General features: G+C 38.3%; 1 protein-coding gene across 1 annotated transcript in view; it reads right to left on the bottom strand.

Moving 5' to 3' along the window:
- The window catches only part of LOC105060370 (sucrose nonfermenting 4-like protein), a 31666-nt gene extending 12044 nt beyond the window's left edge, over positions 1-19622 (bottom strand). The window contains exons 1-7 of the mRNA XM_010944036.2: positions 19215-19622; positions 19009-19096; positions 16637-16819; positions 16355-16489; positions 16223-16282; positions 13978-14067; positions 4242-4376 (exon numbers count right to left, since the gene is read on the bottom strand). Coding sequence (XP_010942338.1) covers positions 4242-4376; positions 13978-14067; positions 16223-16282; positions 16355-16489; positions 16637-16819; positions 19009-19096; positions 19215-19282 — 759 coding nt within the window. The 5' untranslated portion in view covers positions 19283-19622. The remainder of the gene's footprint in view (positions 1-4241; positions 4377-13977; positions 14068-16222; positions 16283-16354; positions 16490-16636; positions 16820-19008; positions 19097-19214) is intronic.
- Between the last annotated feature and the right edge of the window lie 413 nt (positions 19623-20035).

Raw genomic sequence — 20035 nt, 5'->3', positions numbered from 1 at the left:
CTGATGCAGCCACCAAAACCAGCCAACAACCAATTGCTGTCAGCTGATCTCCTGCAGTCATTTTCAGCACCAAATGGGGTCCAAAAGTAGCATGCTGCCGGCCTGAAAACAATCCAAATAGCTGCTGACCTGATGCAGCATGAAGTGGCCACAATACTAGCATGAAACCAGAACAAAAAGGGCCACAACAGCAGCTGTTCAAAACTGAAAATGACACTATAGTCTATAGCAGCCCTCTGTCAGCCACAACAACAACCACTTATAGAATCCACCAATAACGTGACTTTTTTGGGCTAGCAGTAGCTGAAACAGTGTCAGATAAAGAGGTGTAGCAGCTGAAACTACTCTTATCTAAATTCTCTGACATATTTCAGGAACCCAAGGGCCTTCCACCAGTGCGCGAGCATGATCATCGGATTCCAATCATCCCGGGAGCTCCACCAGCTAATGTACGGCCTTATTGGTTTCCGCATGTTCAAAAACAAGAAATAGAGAAGCAACTAAAAGAAATGCTTCAAGCTAGCATTATTCGTCCCTCAAGAAGCCCATACTCTTCCCCTGTTCTGTTAGTAAAGAAGAAAGATGGCACCTGGAGATTCTACATCGATTACCGTAAGCTCAACGATATTACGGTAAAGGATAAATATCCAATACCGATTATTGATGAGCTATTGGACGAGTTGAGCGGAGCCTGTTACTTCTCCAAACTAGATCTACGCACGGCTATCATCAGATCAGAGTACACCCTGTAGATGTGGAGAAGACTGCTTTTAGAACACATGATGGGCACTACAAGTTCCTTGTGATGCCTTTCGGCCTCACAAATGCACCAGCAACTTTCCAAGGTTTGATGAATGACATCTTTAGACCAATATTGAGGCGGTATATTCTTATATTTTTTGATGACATTCTAGTGTATAGTAAGTCTTTGGTTGATCACTTATATCATGTGAGGCATGTATTTGAAATTCTTAAAAGTCATAAACTTTATGTGAAGGAGAGTAAGTGCTCTTTTGGCACTACCTCCATTTCGTATTTGGATCACATTATTTAAGCTAAGGGTGTTGAAACCGATCCAGAGAAGATAAAGGCGATGATCGAGTGGCCTGTCCCCACAATAATGAAGGCACTATGAGAACTTCTTGATCTGACAGGCTACTGGCGGCGATTTGTGTGCGGATATGGGCATATTGCTGCTCCACTTACTGTCTTGTTGAAGAAGGATAGTTTCCATTGGACAGAAGAGGCTATACAGATATTCCAAAAACTGAAGGAGGCTATGACTTCTACACTAGTACTTGCCTTTCCCATATTTGATTTGCAGTTTAAGGTGGATGCTAAGTTAACTGAAAGAAATGAACACTTGAGAAGACTTTAAAGCAATAGTTAGCTGCTGCCCAAAACCACATGAAGCAGTATTATAATCAACGGCATAAGGAGAGGGAGTTCCCTGTTGGTGACCATGCTCTTCGACTGCTGTCTGCCGAGATACCGACAAGTTTCTACTAGGAGTTCTTCTTACTCCAAGCTGTCCCCTACTTTCTATGGTCCCTTCAAGGTGATAGAAAAGATCGGACCCATGGCTTATAGATTGAAGCTTCCTCCTGGAGCCCATATTCATAATGTTTTTTATGTTTCCAAACTAAAACCTTTCCATGGTGAACCTCCTACAATTTTTACTTTGCCTCCTGAATTAGTTGAAGGTTGGCCATAGATTCCAATGGAAGTGTTGGATCATCGTCGTCGTTGTATTGATGGTCTCCGAATAGAGATTCTTGTTTGTTGGAGCAATGGTATAAAAGAAGCGACTTGGAAGGACCATGATAATCTCATCATTCGCTTTTCCAATATTGCACCTTCGGGACAAGGTGTCTCGAAGGGGCAGGGAGTTGTTATAATGGCAGCTTTGACCAGTCACAAATTAGGCTTGATTTAGCCCTATTGTGATAAGAAGTGTAATAACCATAATTGAAAACAAATAAGGCAGCTAAAGAACTTCTATTTCAGCCTAGATTTGGGATTGGCCAGTTATCAAGATTCTTATTCTATTAAGGAGTCTTGTTTGGGAGCAAATCAAAAGCAAATAAAGAAAGAAATCACAACATATCAGCAATAAATCAGCAGATTAGCAATAAATCAACAGCAATCATGCCAAGAATTACTGAAATTACAAACGAACCCTAGCTGTTAGGATTTTTCTTTATTTCTTTATTAATCCTAGCTATCTTAAAAGTGTAGAAGACTATAAATAAGCCTGGCTAGCCACCTTCCAGGGAGGAAAAGAAAAGAAAGGAACTGATTGCTATTTTCCTCTGATTCCTCTTAATTTCCAGCCTTAATAATATTGCTTTTGAAGGCCTTCTCATCCTCGAATTTGAGAGACTCTTGTTAGAGAAGTATAAATCTTAACAAGATCAGGATCCTATATGCAACTTTTTGTACATCTTTAGCATATCCTTAACATTCCTGCGTCATGCTTTCATGCTACTAGCAAAGAAAATGCATCATGTTATGGCATGCTAATTTTGAATTAAAAACATGGGCATGGGAGATGGTATTTAAATTTTGCCAACTTTATGTCATACACTGTGGTCTAATAGACAGCAGAAGCCTTTTTCTTCGAGTTCAAATTTCGCCAAAGATATCATATAAAGGAAACATCAGTGAGAAGATCTAGTGTTCACACCACACCCTAAGTACTCAAAGTTCTTCTAAAGTCCCCACAACGTAGCCTGTGGAAGAGTTATCAACAGCAACCACATCACAGAGAGATTCCCCATGGCACATCACCCTTCTATTATCAGTGACATTATACTGATGATGGTGTTAGCATGAAAGCTTCTCAAAGGAGTACCTCCAGTGCTATTTGAAAATAAAGCATCCTCCTCTGCTTACTACCTCTAAGATCTTAAGGTAGTCATTATTCACAGAAGTATTTAAAAAAAAAAGAAAGAAAGAAAGAATAAAAAAACTCCTAGATCCTAGGGGTGCCTCTGCCTTGGTAAACCTTCACCCTAAGATAGGAAGTTCTTCATAATCTCATCCAATATCCTCCAATTGCTGGTCATTTTATCTATGTTTAATCCACATCCTGACATTAGCCAAATTATCTGCATATAAGCTGTTTTGTCAACATGCAGCATGTTTATCACCCGTGTAACCTTCAATATTTTTCAGAAGTTGTCACTTGCTTTGTTCTTATGCTATTTTATTTATCGGTCAAGCTCTTCAACTGCCTAATTTTTATTGGGCTAGACAACCTGCTAATGAAATTCCACTATCAGTTTTCACATCTTTTTCAGTGACTTATATTTTCTTAGAAAAGAGACATGTTATACACAATGTTCAAGAAATGAATTTGACTGATAAAAACCTCCTAATCTACATCTTATAGAAAATAAAAGGTATCTAGATTGTTAACTCTCCAGTCTTTCCAATAGTAAATGAAACAAATCAAGTAACATTTGTCCAATTTTGAGATTTAAGTTCAACACTAAATTAGACAAACAACCTTAGCTGGTACTCCTTCAAAAGCATATACCATGAGCAGTACTATCTTACCTATGGAACAGTCACACAATACAAGGATGATTCCTCTTGTTAAGCAAACCTAAAACAATGATCCACGACGAGAGGCACATTATAGATTCTGTTTAGCAATGTGTGCACCATGACTGCATATGTCATACCTTCATGCTGCAAGTTCGTGTATCTTGTATGTGAGCATTGGTCCACAATCAACATAAGTCTTAGTTGTCGAACAAATATAGAATCATAACAAGCATTCCCATCAGTTTCTCCACAAGGTGTTAGATTTTTTGTTCAATAGTGTCTCCTATCTGTACAATATTAAGAAGCAATAGTTGAGCCCGCGTCTGTCATTTTTGTCACCAGTAGCTTTTAAAGTAAAATTTATTTAAAGAAAAATATTATAATGCATATATTAGTGTAAGTATTGGAAAACAAATGTCCAGTTGTTTACCTAGCTCTCCCATAATTATCTTTAAACAATCTTGTCTCTCTCCAAACTCTATTCTGCCAAATTTATTTGGAATGTAGATGGTCTCTTTTTTTTTTTTTTCCTAAAATGCATTTAGATAATCTTATGCTAGTAACACAAATGGAAGAAAATGATGCAGACATTTTCAAGAAATAATAATAAAAAAACAGACAGTACTACTCCCATGCCAGCACTCAAAAATCACAAGAAATCTAAAAGTTCTAGAAAAGCAGAACCCTACAGATATCAGAGGCCTTCTACGTAATATCGGAGGTCCAATAGACCTTCCATATATCTGGAGTTTCCCTTCTTTCCAAGCAGAAACTGTATGCATTTCAAGCTCTTCATTAGCTAGAACCCGAGCATTGCTCTGCAACTGCATATGAAACAAGGTTAAGCAGTAGAGAAATTATTAAGCATAATGGAGAATAGCATTGCGAGAGGAAAGTAAAAAACCAACAGAATGCTAGCTCGGGGGGGGGGGGGTGGGGGAGAGATTGCAAATCACAATGCATTATGAAATTACGACCGCAAATATTAGATTATAACTCAAATAAGCATTTCTCCAACTTATCGTGCAAGACACCTACGGAACCATAAGCATTGTTTTAGGACCTTTAAACACTCCACAACCTATGAGCATAGACATATCAAGGTTCAAACCTCAGTTCAGTTTCAACTAACCAAATGAGCTCCAAGATCAGCAATTGCAGCATTTTCAGTAGTTTTATCTCTAGTTTAAGCTGTCTTGGTAAAAAATTATAAAAAAAAACATAAAATAACAAACAGAAATAGGAAAAATACTATCAAAAAGACTTAATAAGTTAACAATAATAAGTTAGGCATCATTTTTTAGTAAATCATGCTGTTTAGGACATTTGGATATATTGTTTTAATAGTTTGTACCGAAGAATCATATAACCTTCCAACATTAATAATAATTTTTTCAAAAAATCATGTTTGGATCAGAGTATAGCACACTTTCATGAAATGCAAAAAAGAATAAACTAAAGAAAATGGTGTTGCACATTATTTCACTAAACATAACATAAGCTAATAGAGATGTTTATGAGATTGAGGCTCTAGTTAGCCAAATCTATTTCAAAAGATTTGCATGTCCTCAAAATATCTTTAGAATCAGACAATGGTTCCAAAATTTCCCAAAATCTAAATTTATGTTTAATGTAGAGAAAATGCTTCAGGCATTTAAAAAAAAATGAAGAAATTACAAAAGGTTAGCAACATATATGGCTGAACGCTTGAACCATCTCAAACCATCCGGTTCAATGCATACTGACTTGAACTGATTGGTTACTGGGACAGGACAGCCATTTGGACGGTGTAGGCCTCAAACTGGCCTAAACTGACCTGAACCAAGTAGAACCGCTTGGTTCTACTCGTTTCAAGGTGGGGCCCATAATTTGGAGGGAGAGGCAGAGAAGGCCTCTATGCCTTCTCACCTCCTCTTCTTCAATTTCTTTTTCAAGGACAAAAGGAGGAGATCCTCCATGTTTTCGCCAGATTTGAGGCCAAATTCCTGGTTCTTTAATTATAATCCCCTCCCCTCTTTGCTTTCCCCTTTTGTTTCCTTTTTCACGCCAAAAATAGACAAAAAAGGCAAAAATGTGGGGAGATCATACCAATTTTTTTTTTTTGGCATTGTTTCATAATATGCTTAGACCTGAGGTTCATCCATGTAATGAAGATGAAATCATAATTTTTTGTTAATTGGATAATTTAAATTAAAAATATTTTTTGGATCAGAAAATAATAATAAATAAAATAATGTTTATAAATTTTCTGAGAAAATGGTAGCATACGCGAGGGTATGTATACTATTTGCCATCTCGATTTAATAGTAATTTATTTAAATTTGAGCATGATTATGGCTACCTAAAATTAAACCTAAATTCAAATAAATTACAAAAAAAAAAGTGATGATTAGTGCATAGCCATGGATTGGAAAAAAAAATATAGTACATTGATAGGATTTTACATTAATCTAGACTAAAATTAATTTTCTAGATACTCATAATTAAAATTTAATTTATTATTTTAAAATTAATTAAAATTTTTTAAATTTTTAAAATTATAAAAAAAACTATTACATATAGATAATATAGGGTTAATTTCCGAAGTAATGTGACCATTTTTGCATTACAATACAAGTTACCTAATTTTTAAATAATTTTAGATAATTATTAATTAAACTAAAAATATATTCCATATGTTCGCCAAACTTGCAGAAATAGATCCAAGAAAGAATAAGAAGTACAAGAAGATTGGTATAGGTTGGGATCATGGTGTTATGATTTAGGCCAGTACCATTAGAGGTATAAGTGGTGCGATGTGAAGTGGAGGGGAAAGAGCGATGAGGTTGAAGCCGCATCTAACTAGTATTTACATTGATATGATTACTTATAAAAAAAATGTCCATGGCAAGTCCATCAAATGTTCAAAAAGCACTTTGTCAATCTCAGCAAGCAAACAAAAAAATGCTGAGAAATGAGCAGAGATCGAGAATTAGGTAGCTGAGCCACCTTCATAGCACTTGAGAGATCCGAAGGACTATAAAGCATCAAATCTAGATGATATGGAGGCTCATATTCAAGCAGTCATACAGGATAGCCTGAATAATAGTGGCAGAGGGAGGAGGTTGCTAGGCACAGGCTCAATTTGGACCCTCACAATATTGTCGGACAAAGAGATTATTAGATAAAATAGCAATCAAACAACTTCTATGTTTGGGGCTTCACCAACAAGAAAGGAAAGAAGCAAAGAGATATACCAGCAGGGGATATTGTTCCTGACCTTGAATCAATACATGTTTCCTAGGGAGTTCAAAGCAACAAACATTTGACTCTATGCTTATTAGAGATAAGAAAAAGGACATGTGGAGAGATATTGCTTCCCAATTTCATTTCAACCACATTCCTGCAAATGCCGCAAACAACATATATTGGTCTATTAATTGCTCCATCTAGAGAATTAGTCGGGTATAGTTCCTCATGGATAGGACATACAGGTAAGCTACTTGATAACAATGAGCTAGAGAGTTGGATAGCCTTCTACTAAAGCAAGTACAACACCTATGATGTAACCCAACATATGATGGTTGGATGGGGCCCAGTAAGCAAGCATCATTAATCTCTTGACATGTTGTGATAAGAAGATATTCTTTCATGAGTCAATTGACATTTTGGGCAGGGTGCACGATGCCAAGTGCATTCTCAGCTTGATGGAACAAGTAATTGATCAGATAGAGGAGCAACATACCGTACAAATGGTTAAGAATAATGGATCACCATACAAGCCCTCCAAGAACTTTCTGATGATGAGGCCACACATCTTTTGGACTCCACATGCTGCCCATTGCAAATAGACCTCGCATCATAGTTTGTAGTATTGGAATCAGCACCCATGCCGATAGACTGACGATATGGTACAGTATTCATGCTGCTCTAGCATGAGCCGACAAGGGAGCAGGAGAGGGAGAAGAAGAGAGGAAGAGAGAGAGAGAGGGAGAGGGAGGGAGGGCTGCGGAGAGCCCCATTCCGGCACTGCAGAGGAGAGAGGGTTTTGAAAGCCCTTAGTCTGCTTCCCTCCACCTCTTTCACTTCCCGCAGCACTCTTCCTCTCTCCTTTCCTCTCTCTTTTCCTCTATTTCCTTCACCCTCTCTCCCTCCCTCACCGATTTCTTGATCTAAAGGCTGGAACCATGCCGATTAGCCTCCAATATGGCTCAATATGCCCTGAACTGGGTTGTTCAAGACAGTTCCACCAACCTAGCCTAGTATTGACAGCCATTCGCGAGATCCATAGGGTGAAATAGGTGGCAGAACAACCCGGGCCATCACAAAATTCATATTTAACCATACATGGGTTTTCTCTTTGATAAGGAACTACACTGGTGGTGAGATACTAAGGCCAGTATTCACCAACTTTGCTAAGCACTATACTGCATTCAAGCGAGACTGAAAAAAGGATAGGCCTGTGTTAGAGGTTCGTGAGTGCTAGGTAGCAGTAGATATGCCTACAATGGAACAAAAGGTAATCACATGAAGGACATAGTGACAAACCAGCAATTTTAGAGATAGGACGAGAGATTAATTAGGCAATTACACTGCTATATCAAATGCTTAGAGCCATGGCTAGCGAGAGGTAACCTTAGGTGGGCTTTTTATATCATATGATGATAGCTAAGACAAGGCAAGCAAATCCAAGTGCAACCCTTAATAGTTGTTTATTGTTATCAAATAAAATCTAAATACAATCATTTGTTTATTAATTAAATTGATTACAAATGCCTTGGAAGCCTACTGCCTCAACCCAAGGTTCCAATATGGTGTCCAAGAATGGGCATGGACAAGAACCTGTTGACTACCCTATAACATGTCATTTATAAAATGTCACTTAGGTTTGGGCTAAATAGTTTGGGTCATAAACAAGTCGACCCGTTTAAATTGTTTAATAATCGAGTTGGGTTTAAGTTCTAGCTCCATGACCTATTTAACCTGTTTAATAATTGTATCAAGTCAGATTGGGTCAAGTTTAATCCAAGTGCAATCCTCAACACTTATTTCTTTGTATCAAATAAAATCTAAATACAATCATTTGTTTATTAATTAAATCGATTAGAAAATGCCTTGGTAGCCTACTACCTCAACCCAGAGTTCCAATATAGTGTCCAAGCATGTGCATGGACGAGAACCTACTGACTGCCCTATGCCATATCATTAATAAAATGTCACTTAGGTTTGCTAAACAAGTTCAGGTCATAAACAAGTTGACCCGTTTGAATTGTTTAATAATTGGGTCAGGTTTATGTTCCAACCCCATGAGCTATTTAACCAGTTTAATAATTGGATCGAGTCAGCTTGGGTCAGGTTAAGTAGGTTAAATGAGTTACCCATTCATCAAACATGTTCATAAGTCAGCAGGTTAACAGGTCATGTAGGTTATATAGGTTAAGTAGGTAACTTGTTTATGAAACAAGTTGAAAAGTCAACAGCTTAACAAGTCATATAGGTTATACAGATCAGCAGGTTATATAGGTTAATAGGTTAAGCAAGCTATCTGTTTATTAAGGGTGCATTTGGTTAGCCATTAAAAAAGTATTTTTTTTTGCTTTTTGATTTTTAAAAAGCAAAAATCAAAAAGCAATGTTTGGTAACATCATGAAAAGCAAAAAGCAAAAATCAAAAAAATCAAAATAATTGCTTTATATGCAAAGCAAAAATTTTTTGCTTTCCAAAATTTATTTTTCTGCTTTTTTTGCTTCCGCACATCTAAAACACCAAACTAAAAAGTAAAGAGCCCGAATCTTTCTCCCTCATCGAGCTCTTCACCTCCCCACCCCCTTCTCCCTCCCTTCTTGAATTCTCCTCCCTTATCAAGCTCTTCACCTGCCGTCCCCAAATGTTGCTTTTTGCTTTATAGCAATGTAGTTACCAAACATACTTTTTACTTTTTTGCTTTTACTCAATAGCAAAAATCAAAAAAAATAAAAAGTACTTTTTAAAAATCAAAAATCAAAAAGTGTAACCAAACGCACCCTAAATAAGTTAAATGGGTTGCCTATCTACTAAACAAGGCATGTGTATGTTTCAAGTCCTAGCCTGTTTAATAAACAAGGTCCAAGTTTGGAATTTCTGACCCGACCTGCATCTAACCCAATCCGCATATGACCCAACCTAATTGCCATCCCTAGGTCTAGTTATTGCTGCCCAATGTTCTGAGGTAAGTTGATTTTAATGGAAGATAGGATCATCACCTTGTCAATTCAAGCAGACAATCAGCATCATATGTCATGTGTGTTTCATAGATTAAGGCTTTTAGGGAGGGCACCTACAACTTCAGTGAGAGGGAAGCCATGGGAAGCAAGGATAATATGAATCTAGGTATTTTTGAACACCAACTATAACTGATCTAATATTTTATGATAAACAATGTGTAACATGCAATTTAGTTGATTGCATTTGTAGTTGAATGATGGTTCCACTTTGGACTATCATCGAAAAACCTTAAAAAGTTAACGATTTAGATCCTCTTACAAATGATCGTCTCTAGCGGTTGTAAGGGGCAACTAGTCAACCTTCGGTCTCACAGCAAAGAGAGGAGTTGACTAACACAAAAACAATTGAATGACTTGGCATGTGTCTACTATACTCTAAGGCAGATTGAAGTGCATTCAAGAGGAAGTGGAACTGAAGTATGATGATCCACTTCACAATAATTTGTATATGATGAGGATCTGATGATTGGTTGGCTTGAGAGCTGGTAGCAGCAGCCAGAGCTCAATAAGCCAAAATCACCTCCTCCATCAGCTAGTTTCATAGTAAGGAAGGCTAAGGTGGATGCAGAATAAATGGCAAAATGACACGTTGTGATCACAACCAGCTGAGCAACCACAAAGTTCAGCAGGGAGCCAATCATCATTATTAGATTCTATATTTGAGACATCCTTCTAGAGATTTAACAAGGAGATGCTAAGATGTCACCATGGTAACCGATCTAGTCAAGGAGGTAGGACCAGCCGGGGTGCTGGGGCTAGTTGAACCACCCAACAGAGCCTGAAAGGTAGGAACATCTAGGGAAAAAAAGGCAATTTCTCAGATTAGCAAGAAAAGGAGCGGAAAGAGAACAGTTGATCCATTGGATGGTGGATGAGAAGTTCACTACTATTTACCCTGTTTTTGAGACTAATGAACTGTTGAATGACCAGCTGACTAGATCATCTCACGATACAAGCAATAATGATAATGATATTAGAACAATGATGATAATGACAATTCGAGTGATGATGCATCTGATAGCCAGAGATATAGAAGTGAACATGGCATAGGCACATACAACTCACAGTCCTATGGTCTTGGTCGATCACTGGTGCATCATAGTTCCCTCATGCCACACAAGACAAGGACCATAGTGTACAACCTATAGTCCACAAGGATATGATCGTACATAGGAGATGATCCTCTCAAAGTGGTTTTCAGACATGGTGCTACTATTTGCAAATGATCTAACATGCGGATGTAGGATCCTTGGACATATCTGGATTCAAATCGTATACAAGATCCTCTTCCACACTAGCATATGACTCATATGGACATCCTACTTTGAGATATCATTTTCGAGGGCCTGCTACCCTTCACAATCTCAACCAGATTATGAGTCAGATTTTGCTACCTCAATCTTCCCTCAAATAGGACGGTTATCCTAGGATTAGAGTTGGATCAGTATTGGGGTAGCCATCCAAGAGACTAAGATTATAGGATGTAAGGTAGGCACATTATTTGAGTTGGAGTCAAATCCCAAGCCTAGACCTTGAACCTAACCCCAATGTCTACAAGCAACAATCACCCAATAGGGAGATAGATGCTGCATGATTTTTATATTTTAAATCAATTTGATATATGTACTTTGAATAATGAGCATCCATGCCTTCTCGATGTTAATAATATTATAATTGCATTATTAATAAATCATGCGGTCCAAAGAGAACAATATGACATGAAAAAGAATCAAAATAGCATTAAAATCGTAACTCAAACAATCATAATCATTAAAATAATTTCTCAAAACAAATAATAAAAAAGATATATAGGTACCAAACCAGCCTGCCACAACTACACCGATCACTAACCGGCACGGCATCCACTACCAGTTCGGTGGAGCTTGCTTAGTAAAAGAGAACATATATACCACGGATTTGGCTCCAGACATATCCGTTCCAACCCAAATCCTGGAACCACCATTACTTTCAGTCCTGGCTAGACTGAATCTTTTCAATTTTGGTTTCATATTTCAGACAAAATATCAAATGATAATATATCTAAAAAGAATTCTTAGATGCTTTCATACGTCATAATTTCTAACTTAGGCATAATGCAAGTCTTTTAATTGGCAGTCAAGCAAAATGGACAATGATAAGAGTGGCAATAGCTTCAAATCTCTGGGCATGCAATTGGTGGCATTTTAGCTTAAGTGGAGAAAGTTTGCAGAATTATGTATAGTTGCATGCATGAGAGCCACATAAAATAGTGGCAAGACTGCAGTCACCTTTCTTTTATTAGAGCAAAAAATCATGGAATCACATAAGAACATGAAGCTTCCCATGAATATAACCAAGTCCACTAGTGGCTCACTGACCCAACATCAACATCTTAGCATTACTTCAAGACAAGTGGGGTCCATCAAACACTTCAAATTTTGATTACCAAAAAGTGGGATTTGCTACATAGCTAACATGCTTTTGTTCTTTCATTTTTATTAATTAAATTAATTCTTACATAACTCAGGTTGTCATAATGTCCTGAACCAATTTATAACAGCCATTGTTTCTTCCACCACTAAAATTGCAATAATCAAATTGTCAGATGTCTGGCTGTTCCTGGCCAGGTCCTCAAGCATTATGTATATCATGATCAGACCATCTCTATTAAAGTGTCCATCTTTAGCTATTCCAGTGAACACTTTAACTTTGTATATGTCAACTTGTTGCCAAAGATTTAAATCAAAACCTGTTATGAATATTGCTGCCTTATAGTAATAGTGCAAAACATAGCCTATAATTTAATCTACAATTGGTTGAATCTGATCTGAAATCCAACCTAAAGAGAAAGGAGGGAGTAAAGACTTGATTAAGTCCAAGCCCCATGATCAAGTGAATTTACAAACTTAGGAATCTTAAATCAATGCATCGATACACAAAGAAACAGAGAGGAGGGAGGAAGAGGGAGAGAGAGGGGGGCGGGGGGGTTAGGGAGGTTGAGGAATTGACAAACAAACTTATTCCTCTATCCCATATCAAACTGTAAAATTTCCAAGTTCTTTCTATGTTAGGACAGGACTCATCAGTGATGGCATCAAGGTCAGGAAACTCAGATGGATAGCCAGACACACACACACACACACACACACACAGAGAAAGAGAGAGAGAGAGAGAGAAAGAGATGCTATAGTTCTCGGCCACAAAACCCAAGAGGACCTCCTAAAGAGTGCTTGCTCCTTAATGCCTTAGAAAAGGAACTTGGTTTTTTCCCCTCCATCCTTCTCCAATAACTAATCATCTTTTTCCTACTCTTTGTACTCTTCTCTAAGCAACCCACATCCTCCTCAATAAAAAAAAAAGAAGAAAAAAAAAAGAAAAGATGTCACATATTCCTCCTCGGGATTTGGTTGCATACCTCTCTCTCTCTCTCTCTCACTCTCAGACACATTGGAAGAACCCACCTACACAACTGAAACCTCCAAGAAAAAACTACTATATCGAGGTTTCTATGCCAAAAGCAAAAACAGTAAATGAAAAAAGGGGGAAAGATGAAAACATAATACTAAAAGCCAACTGAAAAGTTTTACTGCATATTTCCTCCAAAAAAAGAAAAGAAGAAGATGATTATGGTGACAATATGTTTAGAATAAGAATTGTTGATTAAGGTATATATGTTTTTTTGAAGATGTTTCAAGTATCATCAGATTTTCTATTGATAAGGGAAGTCTGAAAAAGATTCTTAACAGAGAGGGATGTTAAGGAGATATAAGTGAGCTTTTCCTTCCTGATAGTAGCAGGTGCAATTTTACAATAAAATTTTTGATTGCAGAATTTCGCTGCCCCAATCCTTGCTGCACAGCAAACCCAAAGGCTTATATGCCAGTCACAATCAAGTTACCTCATCTCTACTTCAATTGCCTTATCTTTTTCACCCTGCACTTGTAATTTGTAAACTGTAAACACACCAGAGCACACTAACTAACAGACTGAAAATTAGCAGATAGCTTACAAAATGCAAATGACTAGAACAAGTATTTTATATTCAACTAAAAGAATTGCAGGCTTGCTGTTCATTTAAAAGTGATCATTATATGAAATGGAAAAAATTCATTGCTAAATAAAATAAAGGAAATCATTGTGTTTAAATTGATCAGTGTTTTAAGAACATATAAATCCAGACAAATCATCAAGGAGATAATAATACCTCTCTTAGAATCAGAATGAAGTCAGAAGCAGTTAACATCCCTGTCACATTCGCTCTGCAGTCATCCCAAAGAGGGACAACAGCCAGGCCCTGTAAAGATGTGGGAAATTCATAAGCCTAAAACTTCTCACTAGCAAATAAAGGAAAGATAGACTGTTAATTATGTGAACCTGATGCAAGGAGACCACAACAGATAAGAAGTAACAAATGCCAGTGGACCATGCAGTTTCCAAGAGAGAATTATTTTGTTAATTGCCATATTTACATCAGAGAAACTCAAGAACAATCTAACTATTAAGTTTAAGAAAATACCATCCTTGAAAACAAGAAGGATGGCATAACAGTTGATCATAAGTAGGACATTCTGAAAGTTCCTCATATCAGCTAACGCATATCCACTCAGAATTCGAAAATTATCATTGGATGCCTGAGCTAAGAGAAAACAGCTTGCAACAGGTAGGCAACCAATGGCAAGCATACAATGCAAAAGGATCTGGATGTTGCTGCTTTTACACGCAGGAAAAACTTTAAAAGAACAAGGACCATGGGGGTGGAGCAAGTCACATTTAACAGGTTTGCCCTAAATAAATAATATTATATCACTTGCATTGGCCCCTTGGTCTATAGTGATTTTCAGAACCGTCCCAAACCGGGTGGTTCAAGGCGTGCCGAATCAGACTAGCAGGGAACCGCGATGGTTCCGGCTTGGAAAGCGGCACACAACAGCACTAAGGGAGAGAGAGGGAAAGAGAGGAAGAAAGAGAGAAAGGAGGGGAGGAAAACACTAGATGACACTGCCGGAGGGCGGCGCTGGGCCATTGAGGCTATCGAAGGACTATGGAGGCGTCCACACTCGATGTCGCTCGATAGAGGCTTTAACTTCGAGAGAGAAAGGGATGCTACCTGACGACGGGGATGGAGGCAGAGAGGGATCTCCGGTGCTGCTGGTGGCCGTCGTGGCCACCAGCTGACGAAAAAACATGCAGGCAGAGCCGCGGCCGTGGAATAGGACGACCGCCCTTGTGCCTCGCGTCGTGTTTTTTAAAAACTATGATGAATAGTGAAGTCGGCAGTGGATTTGTCGACTTCATTATTTTAGTTTTTTTTAAGAAAAAGCCAAAAAATAGTGAAGCCGGTAATGGATTTGCTGGCTTCACTATTTAAACATTTTCTAAAAAAAATCTAGAAATAGTGAAGCCGGCAATCTGTTGTCGGGCTTTTTTAAAAAAGCCCGTGAAATCGGGACGATCGCCCCTATTTCATGGCCGCAAAGCCGCAAGTAGCATTTATGCGCCTGGCAGCCAACTGGAGGCCCTCTGGTGGCCTCTCCACCAGACCCCCCTCGATCCTTTTCTTTCTCTCCCCCCTCTCTCTCTTTTCTTTTCTCCCACGGATGACGCGGAGCCGCAGTGGCTGAGGGCCCACGCAGCCCTTCGGTGGCCACCAACGGCGTCTCCACTGCCTCAACCTACTTTCCTCCACTCCTCTCTCTTTCTCTTCCTCTCTTTCTCTCTTTTCCTCCTCCCCGGTTCGTTCCTTCCTTTGTCAGTTTTCCAGTCCGATCCAGTATGGGGTCGTACCGATTCTTGTCGCCAGCCGACCAGAACAATGTCCGATACCGATTTTGAAAACCTTAGTCTATACACTCCCTCCTTTTCTTTTTTAATCTGTTTTTCCGATCAGCAACACCAATTCATGGCATCTTATCCTCTCCAAATCATCACTGTATGGTTTAGAGAAAAAGAAATAACAAACAAATCCTACATGGCCTCATCTAGGTTGCATGGCACAAGTAACGGAACCATAAGTCCAAGTGCAGAAACAAGGAAGCAAATCTCCCCCATGCATGTGGTTGCGAGAGAGAGAGAGAGAGAGAGAGAGAGAGGTTTGAATCATAGTCATTTATTGTCAGAGTGGTTGACACATAGGCAATAAATCAAAATATTTGATGTTTAAACATGACTCACATTGAAGAATGTACATTATCAATTCGAATGGCATGGATTTGGGCACTAAGGTATAACATCAGTGAAGAAAATTATAATTGAACTCAAGATATTTACGGGAGTCAGACTAAAACCATCGAAGCAGGCACATAAAACCTCATAACCAAACCTTGTCAAATTATGCAGAACGGACCAAAATGGGAAGATTGTCAGCATTTCTTACAAACACAGTCAGAGACCATCAGATAATAAAATATAATAATATAGCCAAGGCCTATAATTTGAATTGGCACACTTACTTGTTCATACATGATATGGAATGCTCGTTTCACAGGCAATTTAACATCCATGATGGAGATCTGCAAACTTACAATATCATAGTCAATTATATCAAGGCATAAACAATAATTAGAAAGGCTACATATTCATACCTTGCTTGAGGAGGGAATGATGTCATATATGGTTTGCGCTGATAAGAGTCTGGACACCCAATCACGGGAAACATGTACTACTGCATCTGAGGCATGAACTACAGGGTCTGGGGGCATGTGGGTTGGCGGTGATGCCTGGTTGACACGGAAGAAATTACATAATGATTGCAGTCACTAATAAACTAAAAAGAGCATGAATATTTCAATATACTGAAGTTCTTTGACAACTAGCAAAAATAGGGCAGAGATTGTTAATAAGATGGGCAAAACATGGGAACATACTGTGTACAGAGAAATGCCATCGACCACTTCACTGTTTCTGGAAACATAAAGTTCATGGTGCAGTGCTGCATGTGAAATGCTGGGTTCTTCTACAAATATGACATTGTTCACCGTCCCATATTCATCAGTAAGACATGGTTGCTGTTCATCAAACCTCCATGTACCATCAACCAGAAAACGGTACTGACATCCACCAAAAGACCATATCAAAAATTGATAACCACAGAAATGTGAGGAAATTGATAATTATGCACATGTGGTCTATAAAAATAAGGCCAAACAATAATAATTTTCATATACCACCAACATTGTTTAACTCAGCTAGTTGGCACCCAACTCTACATATGAGAGGTTTCAGGTTTAATCTCAAGTGGTGGCAAATAACCATTTATTGCTCAAAAATGAAATAAAACAGTATAATTTTTATAAACTGAAAACCAATTTTTGTCTCAATTAGTTAGGAAGGAATTCACCAAACTGATTCCAACCAATCACAAAGTCTCGTAAAATATCAAAATTGCCTATGTTTTCCTCTAATTCTACTTTCTACAGCTGCTACCTCCTCACCTATGGATAGTCAAATATGTTCCATGAATGTTTACATCTACTACTTAAACTGATTAATCTTTGATTGAAAGAGGATTTTGTGCGAGGACTTATTGAAGCAAACATGCAAGAATCAATGGGAGCAGTTAGGCTTCTCAGTGACTGGAACCCTACATATACCAGGTATGAGTATAACATTCTATGCATCCCCATAGACAATGCCAAAAAGTGGAAGAACAAGATTTACTCTATCATATCCCCATAATTTCTCTTATTGATATATTGCTTATAAGGCAAAATATAGTTTTCCAAGGAATATTATGCTCTGAACTTTGTCCTTAGTGAGAGGAGCCATGACATTGTGTTATTCTAAGATAAAGGTATACTCCGATCCTACTTACAGAAATCATTGACGTTGGTAGATTAACCCAGTCTAAATATGTCAAGGTCTAAAGACCCAGAAAGACCCAGAAGTAGTCTTGTTTCATAACCAGAATGTGTCCTCTCTGGACCATTGGACTCACGGAATGTGCTGCATTGTTATCTATGTCATGGATGGTTCTTCATGTCTCGGAGAGAGCTTAAAGGAGCATTAGAGTCATTAGATCATTATGGAAGTTAAATCAGATGTGCCAACTTAATTATCCTTCCATAGTCCCCTCATCTTTCCTAGGCCTATATTTTAACCAATGCTTTTGAAAGGTTTGATGAGTCTACAAGTTTTTGTCCTTCAACCAACTTGTGGCTAGTGGCAAAGTCCTTACAGATGACTAAAAGAAGCTAGGTAGCTTCACCTTCTTAGACCTCATCGCATTTGTTCTCACAATGTGATGGTATCATTTTCATACCTGCCCTCTTATTGCATGACATTCAACAGGTCGTGGATCTCTTTTGGTTAATAATAGTGTTAGATGAGTGGTTCATTTCTCTAACGCTTTCTAACAAAGTATCTTATACCTTTTTTTTCTTTTTGATCTTTTGATAATCAGATACCCATAATGAAGAAGAAACTGTAGAAAAAGGATGATCAATGGAGTTCTATAAGATACACAGGATGGTACATTCATGGTTCATGGGAATTTAGGAACTCTTTGCATGTCAATTTTGATGATTCATATTGGAAAGAAGTATCATGCAAAGCATGAATTTGACTGCGAATTGCAAACAGTTGTGGGCTGTGCTGGTTCCTCTCCTATGGGATTGCACTTGGGAGAGGTCCAATGTTCAAATCTTGGTGGTGGCACAAATACCTCTATCGCTCAAAAAGAAATTGACTGTGAATTCGAGCCCTCTGCTATCATTTTTTTAGCATATCAAACAAATTGCAATGCAGAAGTAAGGTTCTCTCCCGCCTATCATCCACCCATTTCCATATAATTTCCCTTAAAGCAGAAGTTGTCCTCTCCATCTGATCATTCCGAATATCAGATGATGAGATGCATGACCATAAAAATTCTGACAAGTTGTCATATCTGCATCCCTGACTTGCAATATAGCAAATTTTCCAAGCCCTCGGCCTGCACGAGAAGTCGTTCCTTTCTGCTTTTTGCGGATCGTCCACCCCAGTCACACTCTAGCTACTTAATTCTGCCATGAAAGTCTCTGCTCCCTTGGAACTCACATGAATATGAGAAGAAGTAGGGGTATCGCTTAGTTATCATTGACCAAATTCCGAAAAAGCTAAATCTTTCCAAAAAAAATCCATACCACTCCACAACAACAAAAAAAAAAAAAGAAAAAAAGGGAAAGAAAGAAAGAAAGCAAAAGATGAATGCATAAGTACAATTAAAACATTGCTGCAAAGCTAAAACAATTCGTATCTCTACCTGGTAAGCCCCGGGTGGAAGATCAAAAAACGCCTGAAACTCCGTAAGTGATCCATCCATGAGCATCATTGGACGATGTTCGGCCCATCTACAAATATCATCATCAAAATTTCAGTTCTTAATATTCCAATGCCATCCAAGAGCAATAGTAGAATACGAAAAACGAACGGAGGGAAAATGAAAAGGAGAAGATATAAAAGAGGAACCTTAAGAAAGAGCCGCAAATGAAGACATGGTGCCCTCCGTAGGGCCAAGAAAGCCTCGTCAGAACCATCCCCCACCCCACCGGAGACACGGCCTCGCCGGCCACCAGATTCGACCCTCCAAGCTTCAGCTAATCACGGCCACGACCATCCGAAACCCCTTGCCAACCAGCGAAATGGACAAAAGGAAGAGAGAAAAGAGAAAAACCCTAACTAGTTGAAAATTTATAAAAATTACATCCCTTAAACCCTAAAGTTCTAGTTGACAGAGAGCGAAAAGGACAGAATTAGAAGAGATTCTCGAATAACAATCTCTTTTTAGAAGAAACCAATGGGCTTTGGGCAGTATAGAAGTCTCCGCCGAGGGAAAGAGGGATGTGGGCGGACGGAACGATCCCTGGTGAATCGCGCGGTAAAAGAAAACAATAAAATAAAAAAGAAACGGAATTGGAGGGGTTTATATATATATATATATATATATATATATATATATATTTTTTTTTTTTTTTTTTTTTTTTTTTTTTTTTTTTTTTTGTTGAAGCAGCTTTTACCGCGGCCCGCGGTGAAAAAATGCGGGGGAGTTTTAGGATTTAGGTTTACTAAAAGGGTTTAGAGTTAATTACTATTGTCAGCGATTAATTGGTAGATTACATGGCTGGGGATGAGTGGTGGTGGGGAACAGTAAAGGGAACATTTCTCTTGGATGAGTCTACTAAGAAAACGATTCCTCTGTCTCAACATGGTGATGGCATTATTGAAAGTAAGGCATTGCTAGGAATCTTGTGATTCCTCAATCTGAGATGGATTTGCTGCTACCATGAGTA

The sequence above is a fragment of the Elaeis guineensis genome, chromosome 1, assembly GCF_000442705.2.
Source record: "Elaeis guineensis isolate ETL-2024a chromosome 1, EG11, whole genome shotgun sequence".
NCBI lineage: Eukaryota > Viridiplantae > Streptophyta > Magnoliopsida > Arecales > Arecaceae > Elaeis > Elaeis guineensis.
This window is presented reverse-complemented; position numbering and strand designations above follow the sequence as displayed.